The sequence below is a fragment of the Lithobates pipiens genome, unplaced genomic scaffold (genome assembly GCF_037356315.1).
Source record: "Lithobates pipiens isolate NorthernLeopardFrog02 unplaced genomic scaffold, aLitPip1_a1.2 Scaffold_13, whole genome shotgun sequence".
NCBI classification, from domain to species: Eukaryota; Metazoa; Chordata; class Amphibia; order Anura; family Ranidae; genus Lithobates; species Lithobates pipiens.
In genome coordinates this window covers 116,372,150-116,391,099 of record NW_027507718.1, presented here as the reverse complement: position 1 = coordinate 116,391,099, position 18,950 = coordinate 116,372,150, and the positions used below count along the sequence as shown (strand labels likewise).

At 44.3% G+C, this 18,950-nt stretch overlaps 1 protein-coding gene across 5 annotated transcripts in view; it reads left to right on the top strand.

Moving 5' to 3' along the window:
• Positions 1 to 18,950, top strand: part of ANO8 (anoctamin 8) — a 150,336-nt gene that overhangs the window by 114,142 nt on the left and 17,244 nt on the right. For all 5 annotated transcript variants that reach the window (XR_013272187.1, XM_077475424.1, XM_077475425.1 and 2 more), the window contains 4 exons: positions 6,116 to 6,844; positions 7,858 to 8,049; positions 8,256 to 8,387; positions 18,644 to 18,754. Coding sequence is in view for 4 of the 5 variants with exons in the window: in XM_077475424.1 (XP_077331550.1) it covers positions 6,116 to 6,844; positions 7,858 to 8,049; positions 8,256 to 8,387; positions 18,644 to 18,754 (1,164 nt within the window). In the remaining variant the exon portion in view is untranslated. The remainder of the gene's footprint in view (positions 1 to 6,115; positions 6,845 to 7,857; positions 8,050 to 8,255; positions 8,388 to 18,643; positions 18,755 to 18,950) is intronic.

Below are 18,950 nucleotides of genomic sequence, written 5' to 3'. Positions count from 1 at the left end.
AGAAAATTGTATAATGTATGGCAAGCATTGATATGGTTGAGTAGAGCTTAATTAGTTCAGTAAGTGGTCATCGGGATTCCAAAATACTGTTCAACTTTAATGACTAAAAAGGGATAGGGGCTTCCTTTCCTATCTTTTTTTTTTTTTTTTTCCCTCGCAGCAGATAATTTTATCTGATACTACAGGTGCACTTTAAAATTTGCAAACTCTAGTTTTAGAAAAAATGTAGCACCACAGAGTCTGTTTTTTTATTTATTTTTTACAAACCATGTTCTTAACAATAATCTCTAGATTTGCTTTGTAGGCTTTGAAGGATAAAATGGAATTTTGCAAGCTCTTTTCTAAAATATCTGCCCTTAGCTCTGCCTTGAGGAGACAGAATGATTCCTTCTTATGTGACTAACAGAAACGGGTATACAATGTGCTTTTCCAAAGCAGTCAGATCAGTAGTAGTCTTTATAGCATCTAATAAGGGGGATTTCTGCATTATTTACCTGTTATACCAGTTAAATGGTTCCAGAAAAGAGGCAGCTGGGGGAAGCAGGGAGCCGCTCTCAGGTTCATGGTTCTGGCAGTGTCCACATCTCCCGATGGACAGTGGGTGTCGGGTGCCGGGTGCATCTGAGCGACTGTGGTGTTTGGCATTTCGTGTTTCCTGGCGCATTCATTTTTCATCAGAATGCGGTCACATCACCTTGATCGTGCCTGATCTTGGTTGTTCGAAGATTAAGCAGGATTAAGCCTGGTTAGTATATAGATGGGAGACTGCCCGGGGATACCAGATGCTGTAAGCTTTCCCCACCTGGGTGAGGGAGGCATCTGAGGCTGCTGGGTTTTGAGAGCATTTCAGGCCAGAAAATCTTAGGGCAGTCTTTTGAGGTGGTTTGTTCCATCTTTAGCCAGCAGAAACTTGGTAGGTTAAGTGCACCTCTTGTGGCTGTCTGGGTCTGTCACAGAGTCATCAGTCTTTTGCTTGCATTTGCTCTTGGAGCAGAAGTTATTATTGTGAGACAATTAAACGGTAGCCGTTCCAAAGCCAAATAGACACATGTGGTCTATCTTAAGATCTCAAGCCGCTGAACATCCTTCTGTTTCAGACAGGCTAGACTGTTTAGTGATGACCTCTCTGCAAGAGATAGATTTTGGGGTCCATAATCATCTGTAAATGCACATCTTCATGTGGATTTGTTTCCAGGCTCATCAAAGATTTCTATAATTGCAGTGGAAAGCCGTTTTTTATTTTTTATCTTTATTTTTTGTGAATCTTCCCTTTGGGTTGGCCAGAGCTCCGGAGGGTTCTCAAAGCATCTGGCCCCAGTGCTGGGCTTGCTGAGGACACCTCAATACTCTTTACCTCAATAATCTTTGCTCAGGAAGCAGTCAATTCCAGGGGTTCCTTTGATATATTTGTGTTTAGGTCAAAGCACGTTCTCTACATACAGCCCTACTCCAGGTCTTGGTAGAGGTTAATTCTCTGTCTGGAACTTGAAAATCCAGGTATTGCATTGTAGGAAGGCTCTGTTTCTGGGGTGTTGCAGAGCAAAAATTGGTGCTTGATATTCTTCCTTTTCAGGAATTTGGAAAATTAATAATCACTGATGCCAGTCTCTCTAAGTTCTGTTGAGGCTGGCTACAGTTCAGTGGGCTTGGTCTCCACAGGAGAGAATACTATCTTGCCTTGTTCTGGATTATAGGACAAACCTGTTGTAGGTTCAATCTGGAAATGCTTCTGCAGGCATATATATATATATATATATATATATATATATATATATATATATATATATATATATATATATATATATATATAGTCTCTATATCTCTACCACCAGGGTGGCACCAGAGGTCATGCGACTCAGAGAGGTGTACCACATTCTGTCTGGGACAGTACAAGTGCTGTCTCTATCGCCAATACATATTCCAGGTATAGGATAGTGGCAAGGGGAACTCTGCAGGGGAATCTACTGGATTCCAAGTTCTACAACAGCTTGGTACAGGTGTGTCTGGGACAAGAGTCCCACTGCCAATAGGGGTACATGTACTGGTAACACCTTAAGGTCTGGTTCTCCCTTATTTGTCATTTTTTTCCCTGTTTCGGATTCTGCCACATCTTTTGTGAAGAATCTGTAAGGTGGTAACCCTGATATTAGTGTTGGCCAAATTAGCCCGGGGGACTTGGTACACAGACATGGTGAGCCTTGTGGAGGTTGCTCCTTGGACACTCCCAGTCCAGCGGGACCTGATGATCTTGAGTCCTGTATCTCAGCACTGTTGAGCCCCTGGAAGCCAGCTTCAGGGAACTTCAATTACAGCATGGCCATTCTTGTTTCCTTGGGACTTGAGTTGATCTTGACTGTCCTTGCAGAGGCCACTTTTTGAACCAATCGGGGGATTCTGTTGGTCCTTTTATCTCAGAAGGTGGCTTCTTTGGTTGCTATCACTTCACGAAGTGGCTTGTCAGAGTTGGCGACTCTTTCATACAAGGAGCCATTCTTGGTCTCGCATCATAAGGCAATGTTGCGTCCTCATCCAGTTTTATTGCCTAAAGTGGTTTCTAGTTTTTCACTTGAATCAGGACAGTGTGTTCCCTTTTTTTTTTTCTCCTAATCTACAGTCGGCAGGAGAAAGATCGCTACCTACTCTAGAGGTATTTCAGATGCTCAGGGTCTACTTGAGTTGTGGGCACAAGTCAGGAATCCTGGTTTGTGCTGACAGAAGAGCTCAGGAAAGGCAGGCGGCATCCAGGTTGAATATTTAGCCGTGGATCTGCCAGTTTATCAATGATTCCTATGGTTTAAATAGCAAAATAATTTTTTTTTTTTCTAGGGAGAAATTCTCTACCAGGTGTGGGAGTATCTTGGGCCATTCATCATCAGGTGTCAGTGGCCCAGGTGTACAAGAACACTCTTAGATCTTTTTTGTCTATACATCTACAGGGTTTTTACCAGGTCGATGGCAATTACATCGAGAAGATACTGCCTATGGCATCAGCATATTACAACTAGCAGAGTAGGTCCTTCTTTGGTGGCAGTTTTTATGATGGGGTCTCCCTCCCTTCAGGGGCTTTGCTTTGGGACATCCCAGATAGTAATTACTATAGCTGCTCTGTGTCCCGTGATGTACGATAAACAAAATAGGATTTTTCCTATAGCTTACCTATAAAATCCATTTCTTGGAGTACATCATAGGACACAGAGACCCCTCCCCTCTTTTGGGAATTGCTTGCTACAAAACTGAGGTACTTCCTGTATAGGAGGTGAATATATTTGTTTTTCTTTTCAATGGATCAAAAACGTTAAACAGTGGTTAGTGAAATTTTTGAGCATTTATCGACATTTATCAGTGTTAGAGCATTTTTACAGCTGAACAACGTCTCTCAAAACCCACTAGTTTTGGGGGGGGGGGGGGGGGGGGGGGTTTACTGCTCAAAAACGCCACTGCCCAAAACTGCTGAATATGTGCATGGACACATAGGTAACATGATGGAGAAATTAATGACTGTAAAAAAAAAATGTCTACAGCCAAAAATAGCTGCTGTAAAAACATCAAAAAACGTCCAGTGTGCATGAGGCCTTAATGTTAATAAGGCATCTACGTCTAAAAGAGGATCTCCAGTTATGTTTGAAAGACTGGGAATAGGTTAGAACTTCCCTTGCACAATGAATAGTAAAGTAAAAAGTATTTTATTTGATGAGGAAATAAGCAGCAATAAAAGTAGAATGGGGAAGGATTAGAAAGTGTACAAGCTTTGTTTGCTGTTGCTATTCCACTGAGGAAATTTCCTCTCTTCCTGTCTTAGTGTCACCTGTCCATGGGACAGAAAACGCAGGCTAATGTTACCAATAGAGAAAGCGCAATAATAAATCCAGCAGAGGTGTTAATTCTTCCTCGCTCTGTCCAAAATAGTTTTTTGATGGAGTACCATTTAAAGGGATAGTTCACTGTTTAAAAACAAAAACACACTATGTAATCACTATACACAATAGCATCACTCTAAGCTAATCAGACTTTAAAACTAGACCTTTCTTTTGCTAAAATACATTCAGGCCATTTTCACATTGACAGAACCCTAGTGGAATAACTGCAAATGCTTTTCATGGTTCTGTCCTGTTTTCTTACTGGGAAGAGGCAGCTATTAGACCTACCCTGAGGGTTGAACATGGGCACTGTTCTCTCTCTCACTCTCACACTCACACACACTCTCTCTCACTCTCTTCTGCTGCAGCTGCTGATTTTATCCAACCTGACAGAGTGCGCTGTGTGTCCCTCAGGAAAAGGACAGTGCCCTCTCCTTTAGTACTTGGGGTTGATCTCATTAATTGCTGATTAATCCTAGTAAGAAGACAGGTTGAAGCCATGAAAAACATTTTACAGTTTTACCGGAAAGCTTCTGTCATTGTGAAAATGACCTACAGGTATGTTGGCAGAAGAGAAGCATAGTTTTGAAATCTCATTAGTTTAGGGTGATATTGTGCATATTGACCGCATAAAGTTTTTAGATGAACTAACACTTTAAATTGCACCTGTCACTAGTGGACAGCACACGGAGTAACATTCTTATAAAAAACGTTGGAATACAATTTTACAACTTAGCAGATTGTTGTGCATTAATATTGATTAGAAGTTTATCACACCCTGAGTACCTCCATTATGTTAAAGCATCAGTGGGATGTATGAAAACTTGATCAGCTAACCGAATGGGACCTGTGCTGTCTAAAGGTTTTGTAACACAAAATATATTTTTTCAAGAACACGCTAGCTAATGCACAGTATAGCCTCAAATTAAGAATTTGTTTAAGGAAAAGTTCACCTTTTGGAACATGTAACATGTTCCAGCAGCTGTAACCTCTCCCCCGCCCCCCAGCCCTCGCCCCTCCCAGCGGGTATCTTTTCTGGGCACCCGCTGTCACTGAAAATAACACAGCCATGTGGGGCTCTGCCCAGCCACGCCTTTCAGAGTTCTGTGAATGGGAAACTACAAGTACCATAATGCTTTGTGGCTGTCGGCTTGTGGTTTTTAATGAACTACCATGGCTTTGTTGAGCACTCTTACATTGTCTCTTCCTGTCAGTGTGTATCTGCCTGCCCATATGAGGTATAAACAGATACACTGACAAGTCTGCAGGAGTCCTGCATGGCATCTGCAGTCTGCTGATTGGGGGTGCAATGCTTTACATACTACAAGTAAAAAAATATATAAATGCACATATTTTGTTGCAGGTAAAAAAAGTGCATTTAATATTTTATATATTTTGTTTCTTCTTGGATCCTGTAAAGCATTGTACTCGCAATCTTTAGATCACGGGTGCCATGCAGTATTCCTGGAGACCTGTCAGTGTTATTTGCCTGCTTGTACCTCATACGGGCAGACAGATGCACACTGACAGGAAGAGACAATGATTTACCAGAATGCTGAACAGCGCCATGGTAGTTTCATAGTTAGTAAGGTTGAATAAAGACACCAGTCCATCCAGTTCAACCTGAGTGTCTACAGTTGTCCCTATCCCTGTACATTACACACTCACATCAGTCCCTACCCTCAAGGAGCCCACAATCCAAGGTCCCCATTCATATACTAGGGCCAATTTTGGACAGAAGCCAATTAACCTACCTGCATGTCTTTGGATTGTGGGAGGAAACCGGAGTACCCGGCGGAAACCCACGCAGGCACAGGGAGAATATGCAAACTCCAGGCAGGTAGAGTCGTGGTTGGGATTCGAACCAGCAACCCTTCTTACTGCTAGGTGAGAGTGCTAACCACTACACCACTGTGCTGCCTTCCGAACTATACTCCGACAGATGCAAAGGCTGTTGGTACCTGTAATTTCCCAGTCACAGAACTCTGTAAATGAATGATGTGGTCAGAGTGCCAGCGAGTGCCCAGAGGAGATGCCTGCTCGCTGTCACTGGGAGGAATGCTGGGGGAGAGGCTGCAGCTGCTGGAACATGTGACATGTTCCACCCCAAATACGAGTGATACATTTCGCATGTTCCAAAAGGTGAACTTGTCCTTTAAAGTATATTTCTTTATGAATTTTGTCTGTATATGGGATACAAACTATACTAACTTAAGCTTCTCTCAGCTGTACTTTGTTTTTTGCTTTTTTATATGCAGATGTTGGCCACACTCCTGGTCATACGCCAGTTTCTGCAGAACATAAAGGAGGTCTCACAACCTCACCTATATCAGAAAATGCAGCAAGGAGAGATTAATACTAAATCCATCTTGCTTATTATTCAATATGCACTAAGAAGGCTTGTGCAGAAGTATGCCTTCCCTCAGCGGCCACCGAAGCCACCTGGAGACCTTTTAGATCCTGGTGCAGGGGGACGTAAGAAATGCTTGAATGGAGGTTGTGGTGTCCCAGAGGAGGAGGAAGAAGGTGCTTTCTCTGAGGAGGATGAATCAGAGGAAGAAAGTATAATGGATTGTGGACTGAAATTGAAAAGAGTTAGCTTTCTGGAAAAAGGTGAAAAGCATGCAGAAGAATGCCTACTCTCCCAGCAGGAGGATGAGGTAAGCTTCTTACAAGAAGGGAGCCCTACACTTGTGGAAAAAGGCAGTGACCCAGCCTCAGTTTTTCAGCTGGGGGATGATGAAGACGATGAAAAAGAACTTGTGGCAGGGCTTCAGGAATTGGAGGAGCAGGAACCTGCAGTAAAGCTGAGGCCACGGAGAAGGAGGAAAAGGATGACTGTAGAACCTGAGATTAGTAAGGAAGGTGAAGATGATGAGGAATCTGAGAGAAAGCAGAAACGGGAGTCATGGATGGACCCTCCAGAAGACCATTATCCTACAAAGTTGACTCAAGCTGAGGTGGAAAGTTGTATGAAGAAGTATGAGGTGAGAGAATGGTGTTTGTGTGTGACCATTCTATGCTTAGCCCTTGTAACATTGTATTGTGTTTTCTAACCTGACCAGCAGTTAATGTTCATCTTCCCTTCACTCCCCCACCACTCTATTTCACCGAATAAGGAAAGAAATTGGCTGCACACTGGCGTTCTTGAAGTCCATTTATTGAATGTTCAATACAAACAATGACACACACCATGGTTGCAGTAGCTGGAACAGAGGTGGACTAGTTTTGCACAGCTACACTGTGCTTATGAGTAAGTACAGTGTAGCTGTGCGAAACTAGTCCACCTCTGTTCTGGCTACTGCAACCGTGGAGTGTGTCATTGTTTGTATGGAACATTCAATAAATGGACTTCAAGGACGTCGGTGTACAGCCAATTTCTTTCCTTATTCAGTCTTCTACAGCAGCCGAGTCGGGGCTTGCACCCATGTGAGGCGTCTCACACTATTCATTGTGCCTTCTCACCTGGAGTGGCAATTTTCCTTTGCGGTCTACTCCATTTGACCACCGGGATAGAAAATAAATACCTAGTAATTCCGGGTATGAAGAAGCATATGACACAACCTTGTCTGCCTATAATTCTCCCCTGTGCGCTGATCCTCCGCTATGCAGAGTGGACATAGGCACAGCCCACTGTTCTCTAAGGAGTGGCCAGATGGACACGGACCGCTTGTCTGTTTCCATCCGACTGTCATCTGATCCGCCAGATGGATGGGGAAACAGATCACTATCCGTCTATTTTTAGCGGACTGGATCGGAATGAATGCCGGTGGATGTCAGCAGACACATGGCATCATAGAGAACTATAGTTGGTCCGCCTGAAAAATGGACAGGCAGAGCCGATCAGTCCGTCAGTGTGAAAGGGACCTAAAGGGAATATTTATGGATATTTTTGTATTTATCTGTTTGACTTCTAAGGCTGGTTTTATGGTGCATTTATGAAAGTGTCTGATGAAGACAAGGTCTGTTCCTTTCTGATCTTGTGGTTTGCTTCCCTTAGGATACCTTCCAGGATTATCAAGAGATGTTTGTTCAGTTTGGCTATGTGGTCCTTTTCTCATCTGCTTTTCCCCTTGCTGCAGTTTGTGCCCTTGTCAATAACATCATTGAAATTCGCAGTGATGCCTTTAAACTCTGCAGTGGATTTCAGAGGCCATTTGGTCGCCGTGTAGACGGAATTGGACAGTGGCAAGTAAGGAGCTGGTGGGTGTGGACGGCAGTGAGAGGTTTACAATATACATGGTGTAATCAACTTTGTACTGCTAATATATTTCTATAGCTATAGCTTCTTAACCTTGTGTTCATTAATCTTTATTTGGCAAAAAAATACTAACAAAAACAAGCAAATGAGTAAAAATAGTAATTTTTAAGGTAAAAACATGTACACCTTTCTTTCAGAATGTAATGGAGGCAATGGGTGTAATAGCCATTATCGTGAACTGTTACCTGATTGGACAATGTGGACAGCTACAGAGACTGTTACCCTCGCTTGGTCCTGAATCAGCGATTATATATATTGTTGTCCTTGAGGTTTGTATCCCTGTTCTCATGTTGTCTTCTCCCGGCTTCTGTTTTCTTTTCCTTCTTTGGACAGTGGGGTCCCTGAACAGTTATGGAGGTTAGCAAGCCCAAAAAAATGTTCATATACCAAATGTTTTGATGCAACACAGTTGTGTGACTATTGTTGAGATTTTATTATTTGTATATCCCGACAGATAGCAAGCCATTTTCACTGCATACCCTAACTACTGTTTGTATGGATTAAAGCCAAGGGAGTTTGAATTTTGTGGAATCACATGTGCTAGAAAAAATTATTTGATTGTTTGTGCATACAGTATATATTGATGCTAAAGGGCCCAAGTATATAGGGTGGAAAAAAATGCACATCACAATTAAAGATGAAAATCTGCTTAATCTGTTATTTGACAGTGAAGTCCATTTGCTTGCGCCACTGGATAAAAATTTGATTTGCCTAATACAATATATGAGTTAACTAGTAAAAATTGAAAAATGAAGTACCACTTACAAGTCCACATTATTCGGAGTAAACAGCAGGGACACTTTTTAATGCTTTTTTAATGCTTTAGGGCACATGTGTCAAACACAGGACCCGCAGGTCAAATCTGGCTTTCTAGGCCATTTCATGTGACCCTCCAGCCTTCCTCTTGTTTTCCTCCAAACTCTGTACTTTATGCTTTCCAGCAATGCCCCCAGCTTCTTCCCAGAAGCAGTACAAGGTAAGTGGGTGCACTGTGAGGGTGGGATGCTCTGGATATCTAGTCTTACAGATACAACTGGGTCTTTTGAGGGCAATCATAATGCTAATGATGCAATTGAGTTTGATACCCCTGCCTTGGGGGTTTATGGTATGTGAATCTCCTTCATCTATGGCATAAAAAAGTAGTATACTCTAATAAGAAAGTAGTATACTCAATGGGACACCCTACTTTACCAGTTCACCTATCCCTAATCACAGTAAGCTTACTTTAGATATATAAAAAAATTAAATTATGAGTTGCACGGCCAAAACCAATCATGTCGTTTTAGGGAACATGTAACAGATTTCATTACTCTGGTCTCTAGAAAGAGTCAAAACCAGAAAAATGCCATCTGTGTTAGCTGTCCCTTTCAGAATTTTCCATAGAACCATACTTGTACCTATTTAGCCAAGCAAGACTTCAGAGACATAGCTTATTACTGTGCTTTCTAGTGACCCACCCATAGAAAAAAACTCTTATTTTCCTTTCTTGTCCATTGAGGGAAACAAGAAGTCATATTCTGTTATACTGTCATCTACAGAAGGATTACGCACTGGCTAAATAAAATAAATAAATTAAGGCCAGGAAAACTCCTCCATTACCCAGCATGCTGCCATTTCTACCTAGTGTTCCAGGAGGGTGGATGTCTTTTCTTCAGCTCTGCTGGGAAAAGTCTATTTCTTAACTTTTTTTAACTTGTTTCGTCTTCAGTTTTTTCTTCTATCAAGATTACTTCCTACATCACTGCTTGAGCTGGTCCCTACATGGCAGCTCTCCAGATTTGTCTATCATCAGCCTAATTTTGGAGTGCGGTACCCAGACCCCACTGGACTGGACATTGCGTGGCTAACCTGCAATCTTCAGGCTACTCTGCATCTGAAGAATCAGACTGCTTTCTCCGTGCTTGGGTCTTTTAGCCTGTCAAGCTAAAAAGATTTTTCCACCACACTCACACTATTCAAGGTGTTCCTTTATGTGGACTGGAAGCACCCTGAAATGTCCTGGTCCACACCTGAGCGTTTATTGGATATGTTACCCTACTGGATATCTAAACCACTATTACAGAAGAGGGCATTCTTACCGCAAGAACTCCGCTTTATTCCCTCTTTGTCAAATAGTTTTTGTTGGTGGGCTTTGCCGTTCACCCGGTCCTCACTATGACCTTAATCTGTCAGACTGACAGAATGGGTTAAATTCCCTCAAAAGTGATCTCCACTTTGCCACAGTGGACCTCTTCTTGCTTCTGTGAGTGAGGCAGATGTCTGAAGCCTTAAGCTGGCCATCCACACATAGCAGCAACCTGCAGACTGAACAAAATCTAACAAACTCCTCTATCCATATTAAACAGCACGGGTGAATGAAATTCCTGCTGTGGCTATTGTAATACCTGCATCTGAATCGATTTTTCAGTTGACTGATGAGGGGAAGAGAGGTGCCATCAGGGCTTCCCACTGACACATTTCTGCCAGTTAATTAGGAACTGGCTGAAATTACTAAAGGGTGGATACTTACCTGTCCAACGGTTTCTCTCCAGCACTGGCAACTTCTGAGAGCCAGCTTTTTGGCTTCTACAATGGCCGGCAGGGGATGGTGCTACTTATGCTCATATGCAGAAGCTAGTCATCCTGGCACTTAAAGTTCAGCACTGTAAGCAGAGCTGTGCATGCTCAGCTCAGTTTACAAGCACAGAAGAAGACAGTGAGCAAGGAGATAGGAGTATGTTATTGCAGAAACAGCAGTGCATGTCTCTTCTGCAATAAAAGCCTGCTTGTTCACTGTTTCTTATAACTGAACTTCAGTTCTGTTTTTATTCAGTGTATGGCCAGCTTTACCCTTCAGTAAAGTGATGGCTTTCTAGATGCATTCAAACTTGTGTCCTGTATGGTCACTCAGGTTAGGATGCTGGACAGCAGATTGGGGGGGTGCACCTGACTTACTTGGTCTTGAAGACATGCCATCATCAAGGATATCACAATAGGTCAGAGCATTAACCTGACTCGGAATAAGAAGTCTAAGGTCAGCTGAATCCTATCCTCCTTCTCCTACTCCAGGAACAGGCACACCTGGATCCTCTAACCTTGTTTCTCAGGCAGCTCGCAAGGCTGGAAGCAAAAAACCTGCTAAGCCTTTAGATAAGTCTACAGCATAAAGGTTTGCCCACACTTGGGCTGTTTATTGTTCAGGGTCCCCTAGGTTTACACAACAGCACTTTTTTTAGCTGTTCAGTTTCTACATCCTGTGACTTTTCCTGTCCACTTGGTGGTCTCTTCAATTCAGGGATTTTTGCTGTAAATTCTGTGTCAATTCCCTTCCCTTGGGGCGTGTAGGACAATTAGTCATTTTCATCTTTCCTCTTTCTCCAGAGGACCCTTTGGTCTGCTTGATTAGTGGAGTTCAGCACTTGCTGTTTTCTGAATACTCTGTCACTGGAATGTTTTTTACAAACCATTTAATCTTCTGTCCCTGCATTTAGCCAGTGATCTACATGTCTCTCAACCTTTTGCTGAAGCAGTGGTTGTTGACGGACAGTCCTCTGTGAGGCCCTTTCCCTTTTTTCCATCTTTTTTTGGTCTACCTCAGCCATGTATCTCCTGATAAGACCTTTGTACCTGCCTCAAGGATCAGGTAGTTCTTGGTCTGATCCCTCTCATTAAAGAATTGTTGTCTCTGGGCTACTTTTTACATTTCCAGACACAGGTGGTTCTTTCACTGTTGTGAGATCCCTCTTTGGGCAGGTCTCCTGATTCAGACACTACTGGGCAGCATCTAGGTACAGATGTTTCTTTACCACCAAGGTGGAACGGGAGTCCTTCCTGCATCAGGAGAGGTAGTGGACAGTACCTTGGATCTTAATCTTGCCTGCACTGATCCCAAGGGAAATTCTCTGGAGGACAGTTCTTCCTAACTGGTAGCTTCTGAACTTGGAGAGGTTTACGCACCAATGGGCATCTCGAACCCTGCCTTGCAGATTAAGAATGTCAGAGTAGAGCCCTGTTACACCTTGGATTGTCTGGGGCCAGAACAACCTAAACCACTGCAAAAATCCTCTTGACAGGAACCAAGATAGTCTTTATCACTTCGTGGGACCTTTCAACCTGTAGTTAGGCCCCTTTTCTTTGGATGATTAACTCTTGAAGAAGGCCATTCTGACGCTTTTCCCTGTTTTGTATTCGCTTTTTTTTTTTTGTGGGTTTAGGTTGACCAGCTCCTTGCCTGGTCCATGGTTTAGTGCTACCTTCTGTGTGGAGTCATTCCTGTCTGGTCAGTGATCATTCTTTGCTTGGTATTGGGCATCAGGTTATATCTCGGTGTTCTCCCTTTGGTCATGTTAGCAGGTTCCCCTATCAGGCAGGGGCTTCTGCCTCATTCATTGTCAGAATTAGAAGGTAATGCTTCATGCTTCTTGTTGGACCTGTTTGCAGTTGCTGCTGTTGCCCACCCCTCTGTTGGACTTCTTTTGTACATCCTGACAGTATATGGCTTTTAGTGTCCTTTTTAATGGACAAGAAAGAAAAAAATATTTTCTCATTCACTCATTGACCGACACAGCCTTCTTTATTCAGAACCATAGGGTTATATCTTCTCCTACAGGAGTAGGACGCTAGGCAGAAAAAAAGACTTGGCTATGCCCATGGGCAGTCCTAGGTGATATACACCCCCCTCTCTGCTATAGGCCTTCAGTTTTTTTTTCTGCTTAGGCAGGAGTAAGGACCTAGTTCCCTACTGGGATCTCTTGTCCTGGCAATTTTTATTTCGTTACCTCCATCAAGAGGTATTTCAACAGATCTGTCTACGCTGGGTATCTCCAGAGGTAGATCTGATGGCATCTGCAATCAACAGGAAGGTGCAGAGGTTTATGGCCAGGTCTCGGGACCCTCAGACGCTCTGGTCGCTCCATGGGGCCAGTATTGTCTGATCTACGCCTTTCCTCCTCTCAAGCTTCTGCCGTGGCTGTTGCGCAGGATCGAAGCCGAAGAAATTCCAGTCATTCTAGTGGCCCCGGACTGGCCTCGTTGGCCCTGGTACGCCGTTTTGGTGCGTCTGATCGCAGACGCCCCCCTGGCAGCTGCCTCTCGGGGAGGATCTGCTATCTCAAGGGCGGATCTTCCACTCTGCTTTACCGTCGCTGGCTTTAATGGCCTGGCTATTGAAAGCCAGGTGTTGAAGGATAGGGGCTTATCTGCGTTGGCGATTCCGATACAGCTCAAAGCTAGAAAGTCTACTTCCAGAAAGGTATATTATCGGACTTGAAAAGCGTACATTTCGTGGTGTGAGTCAGTGGGGTTTCACCCACGTTCCTTTTCGGTAACTCGGATTTTGTCTTTTCTTCAGAGGAGCGTTGAAAAGAATTTGGACTTGAGTACTGTCAAGGGCCAGGTGTCAGCCTTTGCAGATTTCTTTCAACACTCCCTGGCTTTGCATTCCCTGGTGCGTACCTTCATTCAAGGAGTGCATGTGTTTCCACCGTGCGATCTCCTTTGCCACCATGGGACTTGAATCTTGTACTTTCAGTTCTACAGAAGCCTCCGTTTGAAAATATTTGAGAAGTTCCCCTGCTGGCGCTATCACAGAAGGTGGCCACCTTGGTGGCTTTTACTTCTGCTCGCAGGGTGTTAGAGTTGACAGCGCAATATTGTCGCACGCCCTACTTGGTGATTCATAGGGACAATGGTATAATAGAGTGGTGCTTCGTCCTCGACCTTCTTTCCTTCCAAAGGTTGTCTCTGATTTCCATTTAAATGAAGACATCATGTTGCCTTCTCTGTGTCCCAGGCTGCAACATCCAAAGGAATTTGCCTCGCACACCTTAGGTGTGGTATGGGCTGTCACAATGTATTTGGCGGCCACTGAGTCTTTTTGAAAGTCATACTCCCTGTTCGTGATCATGGACAGACCAAAGAAGGGGCTATCTGCTCCCTCGGCAACCATTTCTAGATGGGTCAGGCAGATGGTGACTCAGGCCTATACTATAAATGGTTGAGTTCCTCCGTTCCTGGTGAAGGTACACTCGACTCAGGCGCTGAGTGCCTCCTGGGCCTTCCATCATCAGGAGCCAGTAACGCAAGTTTGCAAGGGGGCTATCGTTGGTGCACACTTTCACTAAATTTTACAAGGTGGATGTGCTGGCATCCGTGGATGCTTCTTTTGGCCGCAAGGTTCTGCAGGCTGCGGTCTAGAGGTTTTTGTCCCTTGTGAAGAGGTTCTTTTTTGCTGGTCAGGTGGGCTCCAGGTTGTTCTCGCTGAGCTACAGGTTGTCTGGTTGGCCTGTTTTTTTGTTGGCTGCCCCACCCCTCATGTTTGGCACTGCTTTGGGACATCCCAAAGTCTGTCAATGTACGAATGAGAAAATAGGGGTTTTGACTTACCGTAAAATTCGTTTCTCTGAGTTCATTAAAGTTGAAGTAAACCCTGATTAGTTTACTTTCTCTTTCATTCCCTGCAAAGGTAAAACATAATGGACTACTATGCATACTGTGTCACTTACCTGACACAGGAACCAGCGAAGTCACCGCTGTCCCCTGTAGTCCGCCGCATCCATCTTCTCGGGGGGTTTTGCTGCTCCGCCGCTGTCATTCAGTGAAGCCGCCGTGCCTGTCTTTCGGCAAATATCTCCTAAACCGTGTAGGTTTAGGAGATATTTCTTGGACCTACAGGTAAGCCTCAATCTAGGCCTACCTGTAGGTCAAAGTGTGTTGTAAGGGTTTACAACCACTTTAACAGACACAGCACCCGACCCTTTATGGAGTTTTAATACTTCTGATACTGCTTGTTACATAACTGAAGGCCTATAGCAGAGAGGGGGGTCTATATCACCCAGGACTGCCCAGGGGCGTAGCCAAGTCTTTTTTTCTGCCTAGTGTCCTACTCCTGTAGGGGGCGATATAACCCTATGGTTCTGAATAAAGCCTTGGCTGGCCTACAATTTTTTTTTTTGTTTGCTAACATCCTCCGGTTGGTGACAGTATAACTCAACAAAACAGGACTTCCATATCCCCTAGTATCTATTAAATAGTATAGCTAGTCAAAGCATCACTGTTTCTCATATGACTGTGAACACTGCATTTCTGGGTAAGTGAATAGAATTAGGGCTTACTCCCACTGACTACATTGTAGCGCCTTATTTTATTTTTACTTTTTTTTTTGCAACAGAGCTGAGTTGCAGTCCACTGAGAAAAAAACAGCTGCCTGATTTTTCTTCTACACTCCCCCATGAAGCATGCCAGCACAATTTGTAGTCCATTTTTCTATGCATAAAGGAAAGATCTGTTTCAGCTCACTTAATCTGCTCCAGGATGATTTAGAATCCCTGTTACATGATGACGTTTTGGAGAAGCCCCTATCCGTGATCTATAAGGCTTTTTTGCTGTCTGTTCATGTGGGTCTTGACCTACTGCAACGGGAATGGATGGCAGGCAGAGGTGCTGGACCTGGACGGTGATGACTGGGAAGATGTCTGGGATTACCCCTTTATCCAATTGGTAGCTATGAGGGTTAGATGGATACTATTTAAAATTCTGCTGATACAACACCACCTCCATAAAATTTATCCTGCGGTGGAACACAATTGTTGGTGGTGTGGGGATGCGCCTACTGACTCTTCATGTGTTTTTGGTCCTGCCCCCGTAGTTACTGTGATCTCTGTACTGCTAATATAAGAGAGGAACCACCATGGTGAGAATGTATCTCCAATATGTGTTGCCAACATCCCTAAATTTTGTATATAGGACAGAAAGTACCCCCCGGGACTTTAAGGGCAAATCCCCCACCCCAAAGCACCTTGTCCCCATGTTGATGAGGACAAGGGCCTCTTCTCGACAACCCTGGCCATTGGTTGTCAGGGTCTGCGGGCGGGGGGCTTATCAGAATCCGGGAGCCCCCTTTAATAAGGGGGCCCCCAGATTCCGGTCCCCTACCCTATGTGAATGAGTATGGGGTACGATGTACCCCTACCCATTCACCTGGGGAAAAAAAGCGTACATAAAAAAAAAAACACAACACAGGTTTTTAAAATACTTTACCTGTCCTTTACAGCTCTGGGGGTCTTCTCTTCTTCCGTCTTCGGGGGTCTTCTCGCCAGACTCCTGCTATCTTCTGCTCTTTTTCTAGCTCTTTTACTAGCGGAGGAGCCAGGCTTTCTCCTTCGCCGCCGCTGTCCGGGGGTCTTCTTCCAACTTCGGGGGTCTTCTTCCAACTTCGGGGGTCTTGTCCCGCTCTTCGAGGGTCTTGCCCTGCTCTTCAGTTCTTCTTGCCGGGCCTCCGCTTTCTTCCAGCTCTTTTACTAGTGTTGCCCAGGTCTTCTGTCGCATTCACAGCGACAGAAGACCAGGCCAACGCTAGTAAAAGAGCTGGAAGAAAGTGGAGCGGATTCCCTCCTCCCTCCTTCCCCCTGCCTCCCGCCTCCCTCCCTCCTCCCTCCCTCCTCCCTCCTTCCTCTTTCTTCTTTCCTCCTTCTTCTTCTGACACAACGCTCTCTCTGGCCGTAATGGCAGGGGCGTGTTGTGCGGCGACTTATAAAGGGGTGGGGTCACCGGGTGATGTCACATGGTGACCCCGTCCCTTGTGATGTCACAGTGACGGAAGGTGCTGGGACTGTGACATAAGGGGCGGGGTCACCATGTGGCATCACCCGTGACCCCGCCCCTTGTCCCTATATAAGTTGCCACACAACGCGTGCCCAGCATTACAGCCGGAGAGAGCGTTGTGTCAACATCGGAAGAAGAAGAGAAGCAGAAGGCGGCAGCGACGGAAGACCAGGCCAACACTAGTAATAGAGCTGGAAGAAGAAAGCGGATGCCCGGCAAGAAAAACTGAAGAGCGGGAGAAGACCCCCGGGCGGTGGCGACAAAGGAGAAAGCTGGGCTCCTCCGCTAGTAAAAGAGCTAGCAAAAGAGCAGAAGATAGCGGAGGAGTCCGGCGAGAAGACCCCCCCCCAAAGACGGAAGAAGAGAGGACCCCCGGAGCTGTCTAATAAAGTATTTTAAAAACCTGTGTTTTGTTCTCTTTTTTTTTTTCTTTTTTTTTTTTTTTTTATGTACACTTTTTTTCCCCAGGTGAATGGGTAGGGGTACATTGTACCCCATACTCCATTCATATAGGGTAGGGGGCCGGAATCTGGGGGCCCCTTTATTAAAGGGGGCTCCCGGATTCTGATAAGCCCCCCCGCCCGCAGACCCAGACAACCAATGGCCAGGGTTGTCGGGAAGAGGTCCTTGTCCTCATCAACATGGGGACAAGGTGCTTTGGGGTGGGGGTGCTCGCTCGTCCCCTCCCCCTTTCCTGACCGACTGGGCTGCGTGCTCGGATAAGGGTCTGCTATGGACTTTGGGGGACCCCCATGCCGTTTTTTCAGGGTAGGGTTTCCCTTTTAAATCCATACCAGGTGACGGGGCTAGCGAGGTGTCAATCTCGCTGATGGAGGCGGCGACATTCACTTCCTTCGCTAGTTCCGTCTACCTGGAGCCACATTTAAAATAAACGGACTTTACTCCGTGTGTGGGCAAGTTCGTTCATTTCAAAAGTCCGCACTCCCGCCGGAAAAGTCCGGTCGTGTGTGGGCGTGTGTGCAGGTCCGCTCGATCGGAAAGTCTGGTGGACCTCCGCTGCAAAGTTCGGCGGGTTGTCCGCCGGAGTCCGATCGTGTGTATGCGGCATTAGATATTTCAGGGTCTGTTATGGGCAGACCCATGACATTTCGTGTGTGCATTAAAAGTGGGTTCTGCTTTCTCTGTTGGATATTTAATTTACTTTAGGTAAACTGCAGCAGGAGAGATGAGACTTTGACATTTTTATTAATCTTTCAAACCATTGTTTTGTCTTAAAGCAGGGTGCAGCACTCTGATCTGATCAAAGAGAATCACATTTTTATCACTGTTTCATCCTCCTAGTAAAGTGTTTCCATCAAAAGAATTTTTTAGCACGTTCTTGCTGGGGTTTATCTTGCTATCCCTGAACTTAATATTTATATGTCGTCTTGATTTTCCACAGGAGCCATACAATAAGTGACAGGTTAGAGATCTGAATTTAGGGCCTGAGTCGGAACCAGAAATTTAAGTTTTTAGATGTATCAATTCAGAACCTGTTAAAAAGTGATAGTTGTTTTTTTTTTTTTTTTTTTTTTGGACATGCTAATTATCAATAATAGATATTTAAAACTGGTTTGATGCTCTCTGTCCTTTTATACTACTGCATATGTACTAGTCGGAAACGCTAGCCATTCGTTTCTTGATTTCACAGCTGGCTCATCACAGTTCTTACACTTCAGTATGTGGATTATGTATATTTCTTAACCGAAAACCAAAACTCTTTTGGGATCAAGCATGTCTAATCTACACCAGTTACCTACAATTTGGTACTTCATTGTTGATCTTGTCATCAGGTTTATTGTACGCTTGTATGAATGCCTTTTTTCATTCTGTGCATATGTACTTTACATTACATCCAAGTAGATTTCAACTTGATTGCATTTTTATTAAATATTATTACGCAATGGTGTATGGACTGCTCATAACATTCTTTTCCTCTTTGCAGCACTTTGCACTGCTCTTGAAGTACGTAATTCATGTGGCGATTCCAGATATTCCAGGATGGGTGGCAGAGGAGATGGCAAAGTTGGAATACCAGAGGAGAGAAGCATTTAAGGTACATATTATATCCATAGATACTTCTACAATATGTAAAAGCTCAAGTCTTTTTTGTAAACTTTTAAAGTATGGATATAGGGATGTCACTTGCTAAAATCTAACAAAGTGTTTCTGTCCTTTTTAGAATGATGTATGGGAAACAAGATTTTCTAGAGCCAGGGAGAAACCATATGCCATTCTCTTTTAATGGCCCT